We start from the raw sequence: 23,334 nt of genomic DNA on the forward strand, positions 1-23,334 counted from the left end.
GATGGGGAATGTAATTCGAGGACTTCATTCACACTATATCTAATTATGGCCTTAGCAACTGCGTCCGTGTGAACACTATTTAAACCTACTTGATATGCCTGTTGACTTAGGTGTTCTCTCCTGTATCGTTGGACCTCTTCCTCTAGAACGTGGATATCCTTCCTGATGTGCCTGGGTGTGTTCGGCCTACACACCAGATGGTGATTGGGATGGCTCTCACGGTAACACCCGAGCAAGTACTGCATGCCATTGTGTTGCTGTACTGGAAGAATCTTTGTCTCCTCATGTAGATGGTCCTCTGAAGACATGAGGAGGCACACTGTTGCTGTTCTCATGGGGGGCATTCTGACAAGTTTGAATTTCTTTCCAATGCGTATCTACTAAATTCACACAGACCGACCTATCGCGTTATATGCTATCAACAAAGTTTATCTGCACCCCAAGTGCTGCCGGCTAGGGACTTGAGGACCTTGTCTCTGACCACTTAGACCACTTGTAGAGATGTTTAATATTTACAGGAAATTACTCTGGCCTGGGTATCTAAACCGGGCATTTAATGTGCAAAGTGGACCTACTAGCCAATGTACCACGGTGGAAACCAATGGTAAGTATGGACTAAAAAACTACATTTTAAAATTATCCGAACTGTAAAGATGTAACTATGTATGTAAATTTCCTTGAATTTGGCCCCTATTGTTACTCTATAAACCAAAAAGGAAAATTTTCTGAGAAATAGAATCTCTTATCAATATGTTGGTAGCTCATCATTATATTATCCTTGGAAAAGATGCTGTATCCAAAGCGTAATATAAAAATTACAAATTTGATTTTTTTCTATTTTCAATATAACATCCTATGATTTTTTCCAGCACAAGTCATGTGAGAGATATGAAACGACAAAATAATTCAACACCCACGACTATGACGTCCATGTTGACGTCACAACAGGAAATAGAAAAAGGATATTACTAACTCAATAATTTTCCTTCAATTCTAACCCTCCTCTCGCCATTGCCGTTGTTTTGTTGATGAGGAGGAAGTGAACTATTGAATTAACAGTACAGTAAGTAAGGAACGAACGACCCAAGTAGTCAACACAACAAGTCGTGTGTCAAGATGTCAGACGATCAGGCGTACAAGGACGGTGATATTGTGTGGGTTAAACTGGGCAATAATTGGTGGCCGGGCGAGGTAATTGATGCTCATCGTCATCCAGACGGCACCGTCAGTCACATTAAACGTAAACTTTACTGCATTGTAAAGTTTTTCAATGAGGATGCATAGTAAGTATTGGACATGGCAATGTTTTGTTGTTTGGTTTGATATGTTTTGTTTTTGTTTCTGTGTTTCAGTGAATATGTCAGCAATGTCAAACAAATTTATCCATTTCAAAGTGCAAAAAAGGAGGAGTTTCTCAAGAAAGGATTCTGTAAGTATGCAAATGAACTTGAACCCGTAGGGGATGTATGGTTGGGATAAGTTAAGTTAGTTTTAGGGTGGGGATAAAGAAAACAAATTTACACAGGCTATATTGGATTGAAATAAGCCTAGTCGTGGACACTCCCAATGGTTAACAAGGCGATAATATTTCCTTAAGCGAACTCTTGTCCTGCAAGCCAACCGAGCTAAGAGTCGATTTGCAAACTCACCCATACTTTGTCTTTCTAATTTTGGATATAACGTTTTTCGATTCTTTTTGCTCGATCAAAGCGACGATTACCGCCAAAGTCTCATTTCTATATGCATTTTTAGTAGGGGTATATTCATCCATTTTGGTAACATGCAGCGTAATCTTCATACTCGATAGTCCTCATGATTCATACGAAGCCGATATTAACCCTCAAGACAAATTTGTATGTAGATCTTTCAATGAAATTTTTATCTTAAACACAGGCAATACTACCTCATCTGCCTGCAAAGTTTGGTGCTGTTGTAGCAACGCAATTATCTTCGTTCAAATATATTTTTCAGTTATCTGTAGACAGCGGAATCCTTTTGCAAATGCATACATGGTTAGGATGGTCAGAGAGAAAATCTGATTAGATATTTTGAAATATTTTACATATTTGCATAAAATGAGCATTTGTAAAGCCATATGCAAGGATTTGTGGCCTGAATATCCCACCGAAATGGCTGAAATTTTGTATTAAGTATTCGTTTTAGGTTTTCTTGATTTTGCTTGGAAGCGGCAAGTATCGAAATGGGACTAAAGAAAATGTTGTAGCAGTGAAAATCCATTACAACATTTTATTTAGTCCCATTTCTATAGAACTTGCTGTTTCCAAGCAAAATCGCGCAAACCTAAAATAAAAATCCCACCAGCGATTTTTTCTGATTTTGTATTTTTCTCATCTATGAACATCGCTGTTTCAGAATCCGCAAAAATTTTCCAGGTTTAAGCAGTTTTCATTTAAAGTTAGTTAAGGTGCACCCTTCATGACATTGTTTTATAAGGAGGCGATACAGTCAGTACATTGTCCCAATTTCAACTTCTATATCTCAAAAATGGCAAAACGTACGAAAATACCATTAAAGTCAATCTAGTAGAAAATTTCACTGCTACAACATTTTCTTTAGTGCCATTTCGATAGGACTTGCGGTTTCCAAGCATAATCAAGCCTGCCAGATAGACTCGTTGATCCTGAGGTTCTCCCTTGTACCTTTGGACCTCTATTTCTCTATATCATGAAGATCGCTTCTGACATGCCTGGATGGGGGAAGCCTGTCCACTAGATTTTGGCAAGGATGCTCACGGCGGTAACGCCCAACCAGATACAGCATCGACAACATGATAGATGGTGTGAAAATTGCAAAAAAGTTGAGGTTAAAACGTTCCGTAGTTCCGCTTTGGATAACTTCGTGTTTCACTCTGCGGCTCGTCGACTTCTTATTTCCACAAACGACTGCCGCATATAGTTGAATATCCAAAGTTTCAAACACTGCTGGGGGTATTTTTCCTATGTCCTCGAACAGCATAGGTTGGTTGCCCCGCCCATTTTCCAGACTTCGGGAACGATGTGGGGGCCAGCCACAGGTCGAAAACTTTAGCGAGATATTCGACTCCCAGCTCATCCAGCTGTTTCAGCATCACCATGGAGATTCCATCAGGGCCAAACACTTTGGATGATTGAGCGTTCCTGATGACATTCGCTACATCATCCGTTGTAAATTGTGGTGGTTCATGCTCGCCGGGAAGAGATCTAATGCGACGTGGTACTCTTCTCTTCGCCCTTGGGCAAATCTCTAATGCGGTGTTTATTTAGCTCTCTGAAACTCGTCCAATTTCCCATGAATTATAAAAGTGCGGTGTTTAGAGGTGATGAAATCGGGCAGTCTGCTAATGGAGACAATTATGGGGACATGGTCTGACCCAAGAGAAACAAAGGGTTGCCAGGTGACGTTGTCAGACCAGGTGGCAAGATGGTCATGTCTGGCGAACTGTGAAACTCTCGGTAATTCTGGTAGGGGCGTCCTCATTGAACATGCTAAACATAGATGGACCTGTTGCCGAGGAATTGGGGGATCAATAGTGATTATTGTTACCGATACAACAAGCGAATACATGCTAAATGACAGGCGTTGTGGCTCAACGTGGATCCTTCTATATATATCGCCTGACCATCTAGATAAGACTTATGTGGAAAACGCCATCGAAATCTACTTTTTAGGTGCAATTATTATCTTATTGGCATACAGCCAGTGTTGTATTATTTGTGGTTTATGGCATCCTAACTTTCAAGGGGTGTATATGCTCATCAATTTATAAATTTAAAATCTTCTTTCGTTTCCAACTCTTTCAGCTCTTTATAACAGTGGCAATAAATTTATGGAAAAATTCCCCGAAGATGTCAAAATCGCTGAGCGATTAACACGTCAAAAGGCGACACCATCACTTTTTATAAATGATCGTCCTGACAGTATTGTCAAGGCAATTTTAGGACAACCAATTGTTTTAAGCGGCAACGATGGTTATGGTGGCGGTGACGGTATTGCCGGTGGTGGTGGTGGTGGCAACACAACAGATTACCGTGAAAAACGTAGAAGCTGTGTAAGTATTTCTGTTTTAATACAATTTCCAGATTTAAACAAAAAAAGTTTTAATGAAAGAACAACTGAGTTGTTAGGAGTGAGACGGAACAAATTTTTAATTTTCACATTTTTTTTCTTTCATTAAACTATCCTTAAATATCTACCAATTTGAATTGCATTTTTCTTTTCTCCTTCCTTAGGAATCGATTACCAAAATCATGAATATAACACCAAATAAACAAACAATGGTTCCATCCATTTCGTTGTCGTCATCATCGAGAAGCTCAATCACAATTGAACACTCTTCTTCATCGTCATCGTCAGCAAATAATACCAAAAATATCAGCATATCATCAGGATTAGGCTCATTCCAGAGTCGTTTTCATGCCAGCACTACAACCAGCAACAACAACAACACAAATAACAACAATAATTATCGCTGCAATTTATGTGGTTTTACCAGTATTCGGCAAAACGTTATGATATTACATCGGAAAAGTCACAGTAATAGAAATAGCATGGGTGGTGCAGGACCCTCCATTATGGCAAGTCCAAATCAAAATAAAACTAACACCACCACATTACTGGAGACTAATAATACCAAAGCAAATAAGATCAATATACTAAAACCTCCTGTACTTTCAAAAATCCCAACAACAGCCGCAATAGCAACAACATCCTCTGCCACAAGTATAGAGATTTTAACGAAGAAAAATCGTTCAAAAACTCCCCAACCACCTGTTTCAACAACTAATCCCAGAGTAAAGAGCAAGGATGTGCCGCCGTTGGAAAGTCTTAATTCATCAAAAATATTATTACCATCAGCTCCAAGCACAGCTACAATTTTGGTCTCAGATACATCTTCAAGTGAGCTGGATGCACCATCCAGTGAAATCCCATCCAGACGTTCTAGACGTAATAACAGAACAACAAGTGTAAGTAAAACTCCTCCACCAATTGTAACGCCGGCCATTACTACTACAAGTGCCACTGCTGCAATTACCCCGGTGACACCCAGTGTTCTAAATGGTTCCAAAACAATAAAATCTCTGGATATGCTCCATGAGGAAACCCCTAAACCCATTAAGAAAATACCTAAAAAGCGGGATTTTATCAGCTTGGATTTCCAACAAGATGTCGAAGAAGAAGTTGAAAAGGAAACTGTTGTTATGGTGCTGGAACAAGAAGTACAAGAATTGCCTAACGATGTCAATTCACCTGTTGCCACCTCATCAACATCACCAGACGACAAGGCTGCCTCCTCTAGCACAAAAGGTAATGCAGAGGAAATAAGAAACATGTTATTGGCTGATTGGAGTGACGATGATGAAACACCAGATCTTGAGGCAAGTGATAATCAGGAGAAATTAAAACTGACATCCACGGATGTTGTGACAGCAACAACATCAACTCCCGATATTAGTAAAACTCAAAATACCAGCCGCATACGCAACATACCAAAAAAGGATCGTCGCAATGTTATTCTGGATGATTTCAACAACGAATTGTCCATAATAGAACCCGTTAACGCGCCTGGCTCAACTGAAATTCATTTGGTGGAGAGTTCCAATTCCTCCTCTACGGCGGAAGTTGTAGATGTAGTGGTGCAACAGCACCCACAGCAGGAAATTGAAACTGAACCTATTATTACCATTAACGATGATGATGAGGAAGTAGTGGAGGCCTCCCCTAATAAACAACCAAACAAGAAAAGTTCTCCAGACCACCTTACTGTGTCACGTCACAGTAATATGGAAAATCTGGAACCAAATGATAAGTCCCTGGCTGCCTCAATACTTTCGTGTTTTGATTTTCAAGATGATGAAGAAGAGGAGGGGCAAGATTCACACACTAATGTAAGTACATCTGTGGCTCACTTTAAAAAGAAATATCTTTGCAATGAGAAATGTCTACAACAACAATTGGGCAAGGCAGATGCAGACGATGGTACTAGTAATAAAAAACACGAAGAAAGAGCCAAAAAAGATCAAGAATTGGCAGCAGAAATTGAATCTCTGCTGGAACAAACACAACCACCAGCTGCTCCTGACCTAATATTAAGTCGCAAGAGTAGCTTTGAAGAGGCCACTATAGCTGTTAAAGATCTACCCATCAAAGAGCGTAGCAAACGTATTTTTAAATCACGCAATCGTTCACGTATTGTGGAAAGCAAATCAAGTACTGAATCACTCAACAATTCTCTATCGACAGATGAAAGTTTAACCAAAGACAATTCTGCCGCCTCAATGCAGATATTAGAATCCACACCCAAAAAGCTACCAATAGAAGGAGGAAAACAAGCAAGACAACAAAGTACCCTAACCGAACGAGAAAAATTACATAAGACATATAATGGCCGAAATGGAGCAGAAGAAAAGCTACCACCTTTAGAGTCAAAAGTAAGTGGAGATAAAGAAGAGTCACTTAAAGAAGAATCTCCTGAAAATCTTGTGGAGGCTGCTACCATACAAACATTGACTGCATTAGCAGGTATTGAGGAAGATGAAGCTGAAGATTTTTGTCCAGAGGAAGTGGAAATTACGAAAGAAAAAAGTCTTAATAATCAGCTGCATCCTCCATGTTCCATGTTAGAAGATGATTTGAGTATTGCAATTAAACAAGAAATGAAAATTGGCGAAGAAACACTTCAGGATGTTCCAAATGAAAACGAACAAAGGAGTGTTAAAGATGTTAGTGAAATAGAAGAAAACCCACTACGTCATGAAGTAATTGAGGTTAATGAAGAGAAAAATCTTAAAGTAACCGATAGCGAAAAGGATGTTAACTTAGAAATTGATGAAAGAAATCAAACAGAGCTTGAACCGTCCAGCATGGACATTGATCACACTGAGGCAACTGAGGTAGTTGAAGAAATAGTTGAAGGTTTAGAGACAGTTGAAGAAACAATTGAAGATAACTTAATAACAAATATTAGCGAACAAGTACAAGACATCCCCCCAACAAGCAGCGCAGAATGTGAAGAAATCTCCACTAATGTCGACATAGTCAATAAACGACCAATTACAACAAAAATAGAACAACCTTCAACGGAAGAAGAATTACCCCAAAATCAGCGTCACACAGTCAACACTTCACCTGTCGATGAGAACAGTACACTCCAAAATCAACGTCACACAGTCAACACCTCACCGGTCGATGAGAACAGTTCACTCTGTGCCTCGGATACTGGAGCTGAATTTGGTTCACCTGCTTCAATGTTAAGTGAAGAACGTTTACCCGCTTTTCCCTTTAGCCGAAATGAAACACCACAACCGGAAATAACAGACAACACATTAGATAGTGAATCCAATGAAAGTGATGTTAAGAAGATTTCAGAAGATATGAAAGAGAGCGATTACATTGATACCAAAGAAAATCTTCTACAAAATTCCTCCAATAGACGAAGGCGGCGTCAAGGTAAAGCTTCTACAAACAGACGTAAAGATTTGTTAAAGAAATCTGCGGAACGTATGAAAAATTCTAACAAAGGGGAAGAGGAGGGGCTTGAGGATCAATGTAAAACTCCAGATATGGATGCTCTACAGGAAACTAAAGACGAAAATGATGAAGCCAAAGTTACAAAGCCTGAGACATTAAATGCAACACTAACAGAAACTAGTCAAGATAACGAAAAATCGAAGGTAGATGAGAAAGAACTATCTATCAAGGTTATAAGTTCTACTACCATAGATAGTGATGAGATGAGAGGCAAACCAGTAACTGAAGAAAGTGCTGCAGAAAACATTGAAAATTCTAAGAATGCTTCAATAGAACCTGTGGACGAAAATCCTACAGAAATTACTCAGACAGTTGAAAATACAACAACAACAATTACTGAAACATCAGAAGTATCTGATAAAGAAATGGAAGAATCACCCACAATTCCCCAAGAAACCTTAGAAAATAATGAACTTAAAGTTCCTATTGAAGAGCCTGAAAAGAATATTGCAACAACTATAATAGAATCCCACGAATTTGAAGATGGAAAAGTTCCAGCTACACTTGAAGAAACGAAAATCGATATACAAGAAATGAATGAACATACCATTCATATGGATGATGAAGAGAATCTAAAAGAGACCACAGAAGTGTCAGTAAGTGAGAATGGCACAAGGGAACCTAATAGCGAAACATGCACAACTTTGGATAAAGTTGACGAACAGGAAGCTGGAACTTTTGAGAATAAAAGCGAGATGGAGCAATCTCTGGAAGAAGCTAAAATCGAAGCCAAAGACAATAATCATCAAAACGAAATATTGTTGGAAGAAAATCGTGATTCTTTAACTGAAACTGGGGATAAACCGGAAAGGTTGATGGCAAATGTTGTGACTGAATCTGAAACACGCACAGAATCTTCAGAAAATCAATGTGAAAGATTGGAGGCAACAGAAGATGCTATTCCAAACACTGATGATAATGAATTAGAAGCTATTGTGGAAGAAGTGAAATCTAAAGAAAGCCATGAAGATAATCTCTCGGAAAAAGTTATTCAAAATAACGAAGATGACAACAGTGAATCCTCCACAAGGACTAAAGAACTCAGAGCACCAATGAAGAGAGGGGGAGAACCAATTTCATCTACGAAATCAAAGCAAAGAAAAGAGGATACAATCAGCAAGGCAAGAACAAATGATTCCAGTGATCAACGAACTTCAATTGAAGGTAACACTAATAGCCACCTTCCCAGTGAAGTTCTTGCGATAGAATCTATTAAGGAGGCCACTAAAGAAACAGATATTGGTGTCATAACTAAATCTTTACCATCTTCAAACAAAGGAGTGGAAGCTACAGAAATAACTGCAGATGAAAGCTACCTTCTCAGGGAAGTTTTTGCGATAGAATCTATGAAGGAAACACCTAAAGAAACAGATATCGGCGTCCAACCTAAATCATTACCATCGTCAAGCAATGAAATGGAAGCAACAGAAATATATATCACCAAAGAAAGTGAACAACCCGAAAAGGTGAGCTCCACCGCAACTGGCAATGTTGAAGGAATAGAAGAGCAGGTGGAAACGTTAACACCAGTTGATGTGACGTTAGATAATACAAAAACATCATCAAATGAAACTCAAAACGACATTGCAGAAGAAAAGGAACCTACATTAGGCAGTGAGAAAGAAGTGGTAGAAAAGGCACAAACACCGGATACTCCCAAAAATTACCATGAATCACCAACCGTTAGCGAAGATAATACAAGTTCCGAAACCACACAATTAACATCTATTAAATCACATACTTCGAGCATAGAACCACCATTCTCCCAAGAAAAAACAACAATAGAAGTTACACCCGAACAAAATATTAAGGACAGCAGCACTAATAAAGATATTTTGCAAAAAATCATAATTGAAGTTAAACTGGGTGAGAATTGGAGCAAGCGAATTACTCCACCAACAACAACAACTTCGATTGCTAGAAAACCAAAATCTATAATAAATCGAAAACAATCGTCTATTAAACGTCGTCAAACGATATGTTTTGATACAACCGAATTTGGCAGTACACGTAATTGTCAGGTCTATGATTTTGAAGAATCCCCACCAACTACTACATCTAGTGCTTTCGCAGCCTTCACTGCAAAACCCTTAACACGTACCGCTGAACGTAAAATGACAATGCCGGACATTGATAGAATATCAAAAACAAGCGATTTTGCCAAGGATTTAAAGACCACATTAGAATGCCGGCGACGTAGATCGTCCGTTGAAGAGAATATAACATCATTTTTAATACAACGACCAATAAGCAATGATCCACCAGCAAATGATGAGGACCTCATAAAGGATTTGCTTGCAGATGAGGTAAGTAGTTTAATGGTTCATTAAATTTCTGATGCAATGGTTGTATACAAAGGTGGGGCGATTAGTATTGAAAGAAAAACATCTTAATGGGCCCTTCGCTTTTCTGATTCTTGGAATTGTACTGGGCAAAAAAGTGCACAAGACTATATGTTTACGGTGAAAATCGAGCTTCCACAATTTGACTTGCAAGTTTTTTTCTTTTTTTTTTTTTTTTGGGAAACTTGCAAATTTTCTTTTGGTCATATTTCGTAAACTATTTAAAATGTTTACTTATTTTCAAAAGTAAATTTGTAGCTATTGTCTCGGGCTACAATTGCTTCGAAAAAAACTTGGTTTTCATGGTCAAAATGTTAAAAATGATTCAACCTTTTTTGTGAATGTATATATTATATTGTGGTCTATAACAGCCAAACCAATAAGATTTTCCAATATTAAGAAAAAAATTTTCGCCAAGACAATATTTAAGAGCTGTGTGGTACATAGCAAAGTATTGTCGAATTGTGGAAGCTTGATTTTCACCGTAGGCGTGTGGTCTAGTGACTTTTTTGCTCAGTACAATCACCAGAATCAGAAACGCGAAGCGCCTCTTAGAATATCAAATCGCCCCACCCTAATCTATACCCATGGTGCAATACTTTCCTCCAACCTGTCAAATTCATTGTGAAATAATCGAATGAAAACGTAAACATATACATATTTTGACAGCATGGAGGGATTTTGTTCAAAATAGTCATATTGTTGTATTTGCAGTTTATGCATCATGGATATAGCTTATTTGGGGGTCACACACTGCAATACTGCAAGGCATTTTTCTTTAGATCTTTACATTTTAAGAATGTTCAACTCTCTTCATCAAAAACTCACTTTCTCCCCCTTCAAAACTTGCTGTGTGTGACCACCGGCTAATATAGGGAAATGGTTATTAAACAGTTGACCATCTTCATTGCGATTGCACTTACACCAACATCCATTTTTTATTACAGTCCTCATCACGATTATCAACGGACTCTTCTTCAAATGTGAATACAACAGAAAGACAGCCCCGAAAACTATTCCCGAATCATGATGCTGCTAAACACACCACCTCCTCAACTAAAACTGCAAATGGTCGTAACATGAAGCGTAAAGCATCTCAATGTAAAACAACAACAGCGGACGACCAACGATCCACGACAGCAGACGGCGCGGCCGATAACCCACCAGAAAATAAAATGCCGCGAGATCATTTAAAAATCTCTGACAATCAAATAACAACAGCACAACAACAACTAATGCAATTACAACAACAGCAGCCACAAAATCAATCAGCGTCAATTATTTTAAATACCCAATCAAATCGAACGAGAAAACCCCATAAATCAGCAGCAGCAACAGCGTCTGTAGCGGCAACGACTGCCACTAGTCATCAGCAATCGCCACAAACGGTGGCTGCGGTAAATCAATTAGTAATACAACCAACACCCCCACAACAACAACAGGCACAACAAGTTATCACTCAATTAGCAAATCCACAAAATATTGTACTACAACCTGTAGTACCACAACAAGCCAACGAAGGTTTCATCATAACAACGGCTAATTCACGAGAAGATGTAAGTACGATAAAATTTAAAATAGTATTTTGCTACAGATATTTCGCTATGATAATGGCTCCACACAAAATGTAATTTATTCCAAGCGCAGTATATATTTTTAAAAAGCGTGGTTATGTTAATAACTTGTTCCCTTTCGAGGACATTTTTTTAGAAAACATGTTCTTTGTAGTTTCAATGTCTACATGGAAAAATTACAAAGATTTAAAATTTCTCCCTTTCACTTTCTCGCACTATTTTGAATTATGAGGAAGAAGCAAAAAAGGACAACTAATTTTAAATTATTGAAATAAACATAAATCATGAAATAATTACTGAGATCATAAATGCTGTGCTGCAATGCATCTGATGTTATATTTCCAAAATCTGGGTCCCTAATCAACCAAATTCTTTCTGAGGCCTTCTTCCCTTATATATCAACTACTTTCGATAAGCATAATAGCGCTTGGACGCACGTATTTCTTCTTCTAGTTAGTTCAGGAGGGGAAGGGGAATACTCGTGCAAAAAATGAGACCGCAATACGTAGACTTTTTTTAAATTTTTTTAAAGTATTCATATATTTTAAATATTTTTAAAAGGTGTGGTTATGTTAATAACTTGGTTACTTTGGCTGAGATTTTCTTTAGTAAATACACAGTCTTACATAAGTATACGTACGCCCCATAAATCTCGGGTTTTAGAAAAAGTAATGATATTTATGAAATTCCAAGTACACAGGTTTATTTCGTCTCACTAATAAACAATATTTAATACAACAAAATATATTCCATAATATAAATAACGGTAAATTTTACAAAAACCAAAAAATTATACTTACAAAAGTATACATACGCCCCAAGGAAATATGAGTATTATCGTACAATTTATGGAATTAGCAGCAAAATTTATACATTTTATTGTTTTGGCGAATGTGTCTGGGTGTCCGAGATATATTTTAGAGAAAAAATAATAATTTTTGAGTGTTAAGTGCCGTTATTTAATGCCAAACTTCTTGTATAGCTCGTTAAAGCGGACCCTTGCTGATTTCTTTCCGTTTTAGGTATTTGTGTATACAAAAGCCACAATATTAGTGTCAGATTATAGATTTTGAGATCCTAGAAAGCTTTTTAGTTGACCTTGAGCATAACACACCTTCCTGGGTGTCGATAAATTCACATTTTTCCTGGGATATCTCAGGAAGTTAATAGATTCCTCGGAATTCTTGGCTCAAATTACATACAGAAGACCTTGAGTTGTGTTTTAATATGGCGTTATATAATCCTTGGACACCAATTGAATCAGAAATGTGAAATATTCTGTTAAAAACCTGCTCCCAAAGCATCAAAATATAATCACTACCAAAAAGCATGAAATTTACACTGTTAACAACGTAGTTTTCGTATTATAACCATTACCGTCAATATAGGGTCGGAAAGTATCGGATAATTTTATTTTTATTCGGTGTTGTATATTTACCCCCACCTGCTGACATTGCTAAATTTGAAGAACTTCATGCTGAACTCTTTTTGAAATATAGGAATATAGTAACTGTTGGAGACTTTAATACTAACTTGTTTAACACCTCGTTGGCTACATGTTTCCGGTCTTGTTGTGCTAGATTATGTCTCTCTGTTTTTCATAACTCAAGACCCACCCATTTTGATATCTCTCATGGGTCATCTTCTCTAATTGATTTTATGCTGGTGAGTCCTGATGTGCAAGTCTGCTTTTCAGGTCAAGCTCAGTGTCCATCGATTTCTCGTCATGCCCTTATATTTTCATCTCTTGCTATCAAGTTTGAGAGATCTGAAGAATTTGCACGTTTCTATGATTATTCGAATATTGACTGGAATGGTCTGTTATGTTACTTATCTGAGTACAATTTAGCACATTTCTTCACTGCTTGCGATGTTGATGTTAAGTGTGAACTGCTTACTAGGCTTTTGGACCAGTTGCATACTTTTGTTCCAACCGTTAAAAGGAAGATACCTGTAAGGGACGACAAGTGGATGGACTGTAATGATATACGTTTAGTGAGATCTTTGCGAGATCTGTCATATCGTGCATATCTTTATAATAGAACTCATAGAAATTGGAAGGTGTATACTAGATATAGAAATAAAGCTAAATCTATTATTAGGAGAGAAAAGAGGAAGCATTATGTGAAACACTTTAGTGGAATGGATGCAAATGGACTTTGGAGGGTTCTTAGAAAATCTGGATGTGTTGGTGGTGATGGTCTATTATATAATGGTAACTTGGATGATCTTAATTCTTTTTTCTCCAATACTTTTCTTCCTGGTGATGCTTATGGTGTTGATGTTAGTATGCTCTCGGATTCAAATGGTTCTTTCTCGTTTCGATGTGTCAGTTTTGACGAAGTTGCGCTAGCTCTTAATAAAATAAAGTCAAAGGCTGTGGGCGTGGACAATGTTTCGGTAAAATTTTTAAATGTGATCTTTCCATACATAGCGGACATAATTGTAGATCTAATGAATACAATTCTTACTGCATCAGTTTTTTCCTATGGCATGGAAAACAGCAAGGGTAGTTCCTATACCAAAAACATCTGCTGTGAATTGTCCGAATGATTTAAGGCCCATTTCGATTTTGCCCGTTTTATCGAAGCTTTGTGAGCACTTGATGAAGGAACAGGTTATGCTACATATTGATGATTGTTTGTTTGAAAATCAACATGCGTTTCGTAAGGGTTACAGTACTACATCTTTATTGCTTCATGTTACTGAATTGGTGAGATACAATGCTAATGCGGGAAGGTTATCTTCATTAGTTTCACTAGACTTGACAAAGGCTTTTAACTGTATCTCTTATGAAATAATGATTAGAAAGCTACATAGTCTGTTCAATTTTTCGAAATCTGCGTGTCGTTTGATCTTGTCATACCTGACTGATAGATCTCAATTTGTGGAGCTGAATGGTGTGAAATCTAATATTGCTTTTTTGACGTCGGGTGTTCCCCAGGGTTCGGTCCTTGGACCGTTGCTATTTGTTATGTACTTGAATGATCTGTCGCAGCACTTGGATCCAAATATTTGTACTCCGTTCTTCTTTGCGGACGACATTCTTTTACTTTTTAATGCCAGACAAGATAGTCCTGATGTTTTAGAGGCTAAAATCAATTCTTGTTTAGAAACAACTTTGAATTGGACTAATAACAACTCTTTTACAATTAACCCCTCTAAAACGAAGGCTATTTTGTTTGGCAATAATAATGTTTCCCTGGATGTCTTTTTGGGCCAACATAGGATAGAGTTTGTTGACAGTTATATGTGCTTGGGTATTCATATAGACAGAAACTTGGATTTTGGGTTACATGTTAATCATATATATTCTAAAATATATGGTATTCTGCGTAGAATTTACTCATGTAGCATATATTTTCCGTATTGGGTAAAACTGAGGTTGGCACATGCTCTATTGCTGCCACAAGTCCGTTATGGCCTTGAAATTGTTTCTGGAACTGGGTCTTGTAACATGCTAGGATTAAAAAGGCTAGTAAATACCGTAGTTCGTTTCGTTTATAATATTAAAAGACGAGATCATATTTCTGAACATACAAAGCGTTTTTTGGGAATTTCGTTCATGGATTATGTTGATCGTGGTAACATGCTTTTTTTTCACAAGATGGTTAGAAGTGGAATACCAAATTCTCTTCGACAAATGTTTATATTTTTCCGGTCATTCCGAAATCCGCAGATAATAATTCCGTTAATATCTTGTTCAACCTTTGAAAGGCCATTTTTAGTTCGTGTTGCGAGGTGTTGGAACCGGCTTCCAATTGAGTTACGCATATTTTCTCACTCAAACAATGTGTTTCGAAGAAAAATTACTGATTACTTTCTAAACCCTTTGCGTATACGTCAAATAAATCCTCATTAAGAAGGGTAACCCTGAAAAAGGCTATAATATAAACATGGTCTTGGTATATGTATTCTTTTATAATCTTTGCTTTTTTATTTTCCTTGGTGCTTATTTTAAATGTTATTACTGATTCGGACTTTTTAACATAAAAAAACTTTTTTCTTGATGTTATCATTTTGGTTGGGGAACCAGGAAATTGGAATGTATTTTGTGAAAGTTTGAATATATTTTGAGAGTGTATTTAAAAATTGGATATCTTTTTGAAGTAGTATATGTTAAGGCATATATTTGTTATGTAATAATTTTTAATTTTGGCCTAATGAGGCTTAATTATTACATTATGGAATAAATAAATAAAAATAAAATAAATAAAAAAATAATTGTACATTTCTGATTCAATTGGTGTCCAAGGATTATATAACGCCATATTAAAACACAATTCAAGGTCTTCTGTATATAATTTGAGCCAAGAATTCCGAGGAATCTATTAACTTCCTGAGATATCCCAGGAAAATGTGAATTTATCGACACCCAGGAAGGTGTGTTATGCTCAAGGTCAACTAAAAAGCTTTCTAGGATCTCAAAATCTATAATCTGACACTAATATTGTGGCTTTTGTATACACAAATACCTAAAACGGAAAGAAATCAGCAAGGGTCCGCTTTAACGAGCTATACAAGAAGTTTGGCATTAAATAACGGCACTTAACACTCAAAAATTATTATTTTTTCTCTAAAATATATCTCGGACACCCAGACACATTCGCCAAAACAATAAAATGTATAAATTTTGCTGCTAATTCCATAAATTGTACGATAATACTCATATTTCCTTGGGGCGTATGTATACTTTTGTAAGTATAATTTTTTGGTTTTTGTAAAATTTACCGTTATTTATATTATGGAATATATTTTGTTGTATTAAATATTGTTTATTAGTGAGATGAAATAAACCTGTGTACTTGGAATTTCATAAATATCATTACTTTTTCTAAAACCCGAGATTTATGGGGCGTATGTATACTTATGTAAGACTGTGTATGTTCTTTGTAATTTGAATGTCTACATGGAAGAAATTCCAGAGGTGAGAAATTTCTCCCTTTCGCATTCTCGCATTGTTTTGAATTATGAGGGAGAAGCAAAAAACGACAATTAATTTTAAATTATTGAAATAAATGTAAAAGATAAAATAAATGCTGAGATCATAGATGCAGTGCTGCAATCAATCCGAAATCTGGTTTTCAAATCAACCAAATTCTTTCTGAGGCCTTCTTCCTTCCCTTAGATGTATATCAACTGCTGTCGATAAGCATAATATCGCTTGGACGTACGAATTTCTTCTTCTAGTTAGTCGAGAAGGGAAAGGTAACAACACTCGCGCCACAAAAACCTATGAGACCACAGTACGTAGACTTTTTTTATTTTTTGGGAGTAAATAAGGATTTTGTAAAGATTTTTAGGAGTTATCAGTGATGCATAACCTCACTTTTGAATATCATATACATTTTTCTCAATTTTTTCTATTGCTATTTTTTCATTTTAGGAAAATGTCATCGACTCGAATACACAACTAATAGCTTTACCAACCCAACCGTATCCCGGTTATACAGAAACATTTTTACTCTGTAAAGTTCATGGTAATACATATAAACCTGTCGATAATGTACCGCTGTATCTGAATCATCAGTTAAATGAATTGGTACCCATACCCGCAGAAGTATTAGAAGCTGGACCTAAGCTAATTGTGGCCGAGACTACCTTTAACGAATCGAAAGGAGATGGAAATACTCAAGATGAACTAATGGATCAAAATAAATCAAATGATGACATGCATAACAATTCCATAAGCGGCGATCATAAAAATGATAATTCATTAATGCAGATGTCTCATACTTCCGCGGATGATGGAGGTGGTGGTAGTGCTGTGGCAATACAGCAAGATTACCTAGATGATATTTCGGAGGCTAATGGAAACACAACATTAGTAGATGGAACCGATGATTCCGCAAACAACGGTATTCTCTTGAATATCGAAGGTCAACAAGTGCTATTAGATGCAGCCACATTTGCTCACCTGTTAGCCAATCCAGATACAAATACTCAACTAATATCGGAAGATGGTACAGAATATGTTCTAACTCATGAAGTATTACAGGCTCTTTATATGCAACAACAGCAGCAGGAACAACAGCAAGTGTTGGAAATTGCCAATAGTTCGGGTGTTAACAATGATATTATTGCCGTCGCCATGGCTGGTTCCGATTTATATGACAATGGCGTCTTGACAATTGATACCACACAAGCATTACAGCTAATTGAAGATGGTAGCGTTGTGGAGGCAGCGGAAGGTGTAATATTTCAACAGGCCACCCCCACCGGCGCCACACCATTAGTACCACCACCCCATCTCACACCACCGGCTGTGGTAACTAATGCTGTCTTGGATCAATCACCCATTATGTCAACATTAGAGGTACCATCCAATAGCCGGCTACACTCGGTGCCACATTGTATAACTGTACCGCCAACAATGTCAATGGTAACACCATCAAATATTGTTATGGGTGAAGCTGGTGGTACACCAACAAATCTTGACGATAGTCTAGCTGCTATTGGTGTCACCGCCCAGCCATCTTCCATAACATCGTCATTGGGTCTACCCATAACTGTGACAGATCCTAATATTGCCTCAAAAGTAACATCGGCTGGACCACTTAATGAAATACTACAATTTGTAGCACATCGTCCAGCCACCAGTCAGGCAACAGCAGCTGCCTTGGCCACAGCTGCTCTGGCAGGCGAATCACGTATTTTCAATGATTAAAAATTAAAATGAGCGCAAGAAGGTGTATATTAAAGAATTTAGAAAGACGAAAAATTATATTTTGTAATTTAAATTTCTTCGCACAGCTTAGTAAGAAATGGCATAATATGTTTTGATATTGTTATATTTCACTGTAAATAATGGATATTTTATTTAACAAACCAATAACAAACACAAGGAGACTATGTAACTCTTCTAGTTTTTATGTATGTGTTTTCGTCAGAAGGTAATGCACTAAAAGCGGAATATTTATCATTAAAATTATTATTTTAAACCAGCGACAACTTTAATACATTTAAGTTTATCTTGCCAACATCTGGCAGAACCATAATGCGAATAAAAAATCATTTTACCACCGATTTGTCTTTTCCAATTCCAGAACATATTTTCCAAAGGCATTTACTTTGTTATTTGAACGCCTTAAGAGCAGCCTGTCTATCCATTTATACCGTGATTATCCTATCTGCAAGGTCCTACTAGTAGATCTAAAGCTTTTAGCACTGCAGAAACGTCTGCCTGAAAAATACTGCAGTCCTTAAGTTTTTACAAGCATCTGATGTTCAGTTCTTCGCAATACACACCAGCTCCCGTGTCATCTTCAATCTTCGACCCATCAAATATAGGCTTTCAGGAAGTGGTCTGCCCAGAGCCCACTCACTCCTATTAAGTCAAGAATAACACTAAAGTACTTAGTTTCAAAAGGTAGACCTTGCTCCATACCATACAAAATAGGTACAGGTTCATCAACCATTTTCCTTTTTTCATAAAAAGGAGACGCTGCGGTTTTTTTTTTTTTTTTTTTGTTGTTGTTGTTCGGTGAGCCCAACTTCCACCAGAGATGGCTTGTCAGAAAGTGTGGGTATATGACAAACTTTTCCGACGAATAATAAATACGTCGGAAACGTCATATACCTATACAAAATCAATGGATTTTTGACAACAACAACAAACTATAGAAGATTATGTGCTTTCAGACGGAAAAGCAATACTGAAAATGAATTACACAGTCTAATTCAGGAAATCACGCCTGAAGGTCTTTGAGATTTTTGAACGAAAATTCCCCGTGAGTTATGTTTTTCCGTCATTTCAACTTTAAAAAGAGAGTGAGAAAACTGATGGGGTATTTAGGTTCAGAATAATCCCCAATGTAAACGTGTGTAGTAGACATGGACTTGAAGAGGGCATGAATACCGACGGACTCCAAGGGCACGGAACTGGATAAACTGAAAGATTTTAGAACAATTGCAATATCATATAATTGCAATATAATTCACCTCAGTGAAGAAAAACACACGCAAGTCCGGTCTCACACGTTTGTTGCGGTTAAGGCCTACTTCGGTCCCGAAGATCTCAAATAATACACAAAAAACCTATTGTTGGCGTTCATTGACTTAATATCCCCATGCCCCATGAGAAAAAGTGTTTCGTGTTCGTCAATGTTGATAGCTCTAAACTTTCCTGAAAAGGGTGTTCCGAAATCTGCTAGTATAATCCCTCAGGAAGCTCTCTCTCAAAGATGCAGCAATCTGTTCATCATTCATTCGATGTGCACAAGTACCTTCCAGCTAGGCCACACAAAGACTTCATATCTGCGCCTTTAATGCCTTTATAAACTTTCCCTCTATGACATGGTGCGGTGCAGTTTGGATAGTAGCAGTTCTTGCCTTAAAACCGCAACACAGCTTATTACAAATACAGCTCATTCATAAACTTGAGACCAGCCCCATTTGAATCACAACTTTTTAAAGTTTTACTACTTTTTATACGTTTTATACAGGTATGTGACAATTTGTAAACCCTAAAAAATATCTCACGAACCATCTCTGTTCCCTAGGTTTGTCTACATTTTGATTTGGGCCACGTGTTGATCTTAATGTTTAATTTTACGTGAATCTGATTCACGTCTTGAACCCTATTGTGCAATTGTTGGCCTAATATAAGTGCATCTGTAGCCAATTTAGGACATACGATGGTCCTAATTGGGTCACAAGTCCACAACAGTGAAAATCGAGCCTCCACAATTTGACTCCAGTTTTTTTAAATTTGCAAATTTTTTGGGCTCGTATTTTGTAAAGTTTTAGCAAAAGCATTTGAAAGCTGCTTCGGGCAGTTTTGGCCTTGTTTCGTGTGAAAATTTTGGTTATTTATCAATATTTTCACGAAAACTTTGCATTTTCACAAGGCCAGAACAGCTTGAAGGAGCGTTCCAATGCTATTGCTATGTACTAGAGAGCTCTTAACTACTGTATTGGCAACAATTTTTGTCTTAGTATTGGTTCGAAAATCTCAATGGTTTGGCTGTTATAGGCAAAAATATCCCAAAAACGTGACAACTTTTTTACCATAAAAAAGTTTTTCTAATTAATAGCTACACCTTTACTTTTGAGTCAAAATTTCAAATCAGTTTACGAAATATGAGCGAAAAAGAAAAAAATACTAGTCAAAATTTTTTTGTTCAGTACAACCCCAAGAAACGGAAACGCGAAGCGCTCATTAAGATTTTTTTCCTTCCATACTAATCGCCCCGCCCTAATGAATAGGTCAACTTTTGTATATTATCTTAAAGGCCATACATATTTTGAACCCATTGGACAAAATGTGACCTGTTGGAAGCAAGACCCTCGGACCGATATCCCTGCCACGTACCTGGATTAAATTGATCCTAGTTTGGACCTAAGTATGATCACACATATGATTTACACTATATTGGTTAATTATTTATTTTATTTACATATTATTTTGGGCTATCTGTAGTGCTATTCTCTAATTTATTTTTTGAGTTACCGACAAAAATCGTTAAAATTAAAATGTTTATAATTTCGGTAATTAACGATATTGTTCTGTAAGTTAGCGACCAATAAAAGTTAGACGTAAAGTTCTACCGACAGCAACAGTGCTGTCAACTTTTATTCGAACTTTCATTCATATTTTTGCGTTATAATGTTATCGAATCTTGTCGATAACACAAAAAATGAGTTAGAGAATCCGACTACTGAATAAAGTTACGAATTGAGGTGTTACATAGTCTTCTATTTTGTATTTAAAAACCTGCAATTTTCTTGCTTAGATAAAAACTACCCAACAATTGTGAGACTACTAAAAATTACCCAACTTTATTGTTGTATTCTTTGAACTAGAAGTGAACGAACCTATTTCAGCAATAATATCGTAATATTTACGATATTTGTTTTCAAACCAAATTTCTATATTTATAATATAAAAAACAATTCCCGGTCCAAACTAGAGTGATTTCATTGAAAAATGTCATGAAATTAGGTGTTCTTAGATCGAGTTCCCCACTACAGCAATTTCATGATATTACTTTACTATGGAACTCGATCTAGAGACGCATAATTTCATGAATTTTTTCAATGAAATCACTCTATTGTGGACCGGGACTTACTAACTACATATTCATAATTTTTCACATGAATACAACAACAACAAATCAGTCCATTTTTAAATGATTACATGTGGAAAACGGGATTATGGAACAGAATAATTCGTGGATATTGTTTCAGATTTCTATTTCGAGATATTTAAAGTGGGAAATTTCCCATCACTGATCATTGAGAATTGGACTTTAAAGAAAATCTAAACTCTAAAAATAGTTTATAAGCTGTAAATGTTTAATTTAATATTAACTCCAATGAAAACCACAAAATAGTAGTAGTAATATTAGGGTATCATCAGTTCTTATTATTAGTTTCGTCTAGTATAAAATAAATTAAAATAATAAAAAATGTAACGTAACTTAAATAATATACATTTTAATTTTATTCTTTATAGTTTATTGTTCTATTTTCATAAGTTCTATAGGATAATTATCATAACAACAACAAAATAATGAAGTTCTTTACATTTAAAATGTATTACAATTTCAATTAGATTTGATTTTTTACTGTAATTAAAAAAACACAAAAATAACAAAAGAAACTTAACCTAAAAAACTTTTGAAACAACATTATGCATAAATAAATACAAACATACATATATTTTTAATAATTAATGTAAAATAATAAACAAATTAGGAATTTCAAAGCCTTAATAGAAATTTATTTAAAACAAAAAACCCACAATAATACAAAAAGAAGAATTCAAACACAGAGAGGGAGAGTGTGGAAGGTGAGAATGGATTTTTGCAAAATATTGCAAACAAATGTCAATGATATTAAAAGACATTTGCAGCAATGTGTTTTACGTGTATGTACTTCAAAAACTCATGTACATAGATAAAGAATTTAAATACCCAGAAGTTCTAGTAATTAACAATACAACTGTAGTCGTTGTTAATAGTTTTTGTCCATGAATATTTATTCTTTTTTATATTTAATTCTTACCTCCTTCTTAACCTTCTTTCCTCTCCTTTATCTCTGTACAATGTTTTACTATAATTATATTAATTTACAAACTTTGATACATTATGTTTATTTAAGTAAACGCTACATAAATAAAAATAACAACAACATACAAATAAATCTATATAAATGTAGTACATATGTATGTATACACACATAAGTCGATATATATATATATATATATAAAGAAAATAAAAGAATTTAAAAAAATAATTGCTGTTAGCCTTACCTTTGAATTGTTTATCTATTGGAAGATCTTTTGTTCTCTTTGGTTAGGTCTTCTTCTATATAAAGACCATTTGATGCTGCAAGGGAAGATACTTTGGACTTCTATTGTTATTGATCTTCTATAAGATATTTTGTTGATATTTAATGACAAGACAAGAAGACCATTTGATCTCCGCCAAGAATATGTTTTTCTTCTATAAAAAATACCTTCTGAAAGTCAGTTCGAAGTGATATAAAGGGAAACGAAGAGGCGGATGAACTAGCACGGGGTGGCTCTCAGTCGACTGACTTACCAGTCGAGTTATCTATCAGACCACCAAAGTGCTATTACATCCGGAAACTTCGAGGTTACTTCCTCGAGAAAGCGGGGCAAAGATGGCAAATGGAAACTGGCTGTAAGGTATCCAAGGCAATCTGGCCCAGCTATTCTCAGCTTAGAACCAACTCTCTTTTCTCACTAAATAAGTTAGGGATAAAGATCACTGTAGGTCTCATTACCGGTCACAACATGGTCAGGTCCCTAACTTCTAGATGGGACAACAGTAGTGTAGACTACTGTAGGCTATGTCAAGATCCAGAAGAAACAGAGACGGTCGAACATCTACTATGTAGGTGCCCCTCGTTACTCACGAGGAGAC

The 23,334-nt window shown here is 36.3% G+C and overlaps 1 protein-coding gene across 1 annotated transcript; it reads left to right on the forward strand.

The window, feature by feature from the left end:
- Window positions 1–503: 503 nt before the first annotated feature.
- LOC141397521 (uncharacterized) lies at window positions 504–22,681 on the forward strand. The gene is made up of 7 exons (XM_073973905.1): window positions 504–604; window positions 870–1,283; window positions 1,353–1,429; window positions 3,801–4,048; window positions 4,230–9,833; window positions 10,817–11,425; window positions 16,830–22,681. Exons 2-7 carry the CDS (start codon window positions 1,117–1,119, stop codon window positions 18,108–18,110), a joined length of 7,986 nt encoding a protein of 2,661 aa, XP_073830006.1. The 5' UTR covers window positions 504–604; window positions 870–1,116; the 3' UTR covers window positions 18,111–22,681.
- Window positions 22,682–23,334: the final 653 nt, after the last annotated feature.

This window comes from Musca autumnalis, unplaced genomic scaffold, assembly GCF_047663935.1.
Source record: "Musca autumnalis isolate F117 unplaced genomic scaffold, ASM4766393v1 scaffold_3, whole genome shotgun sequence".
Taxonomy (NCBI): Eukaryota; Metazoa; Arthropoda; class Insecta; order Diptera; family Muscidae; genus Musca; species Musca autumnalis.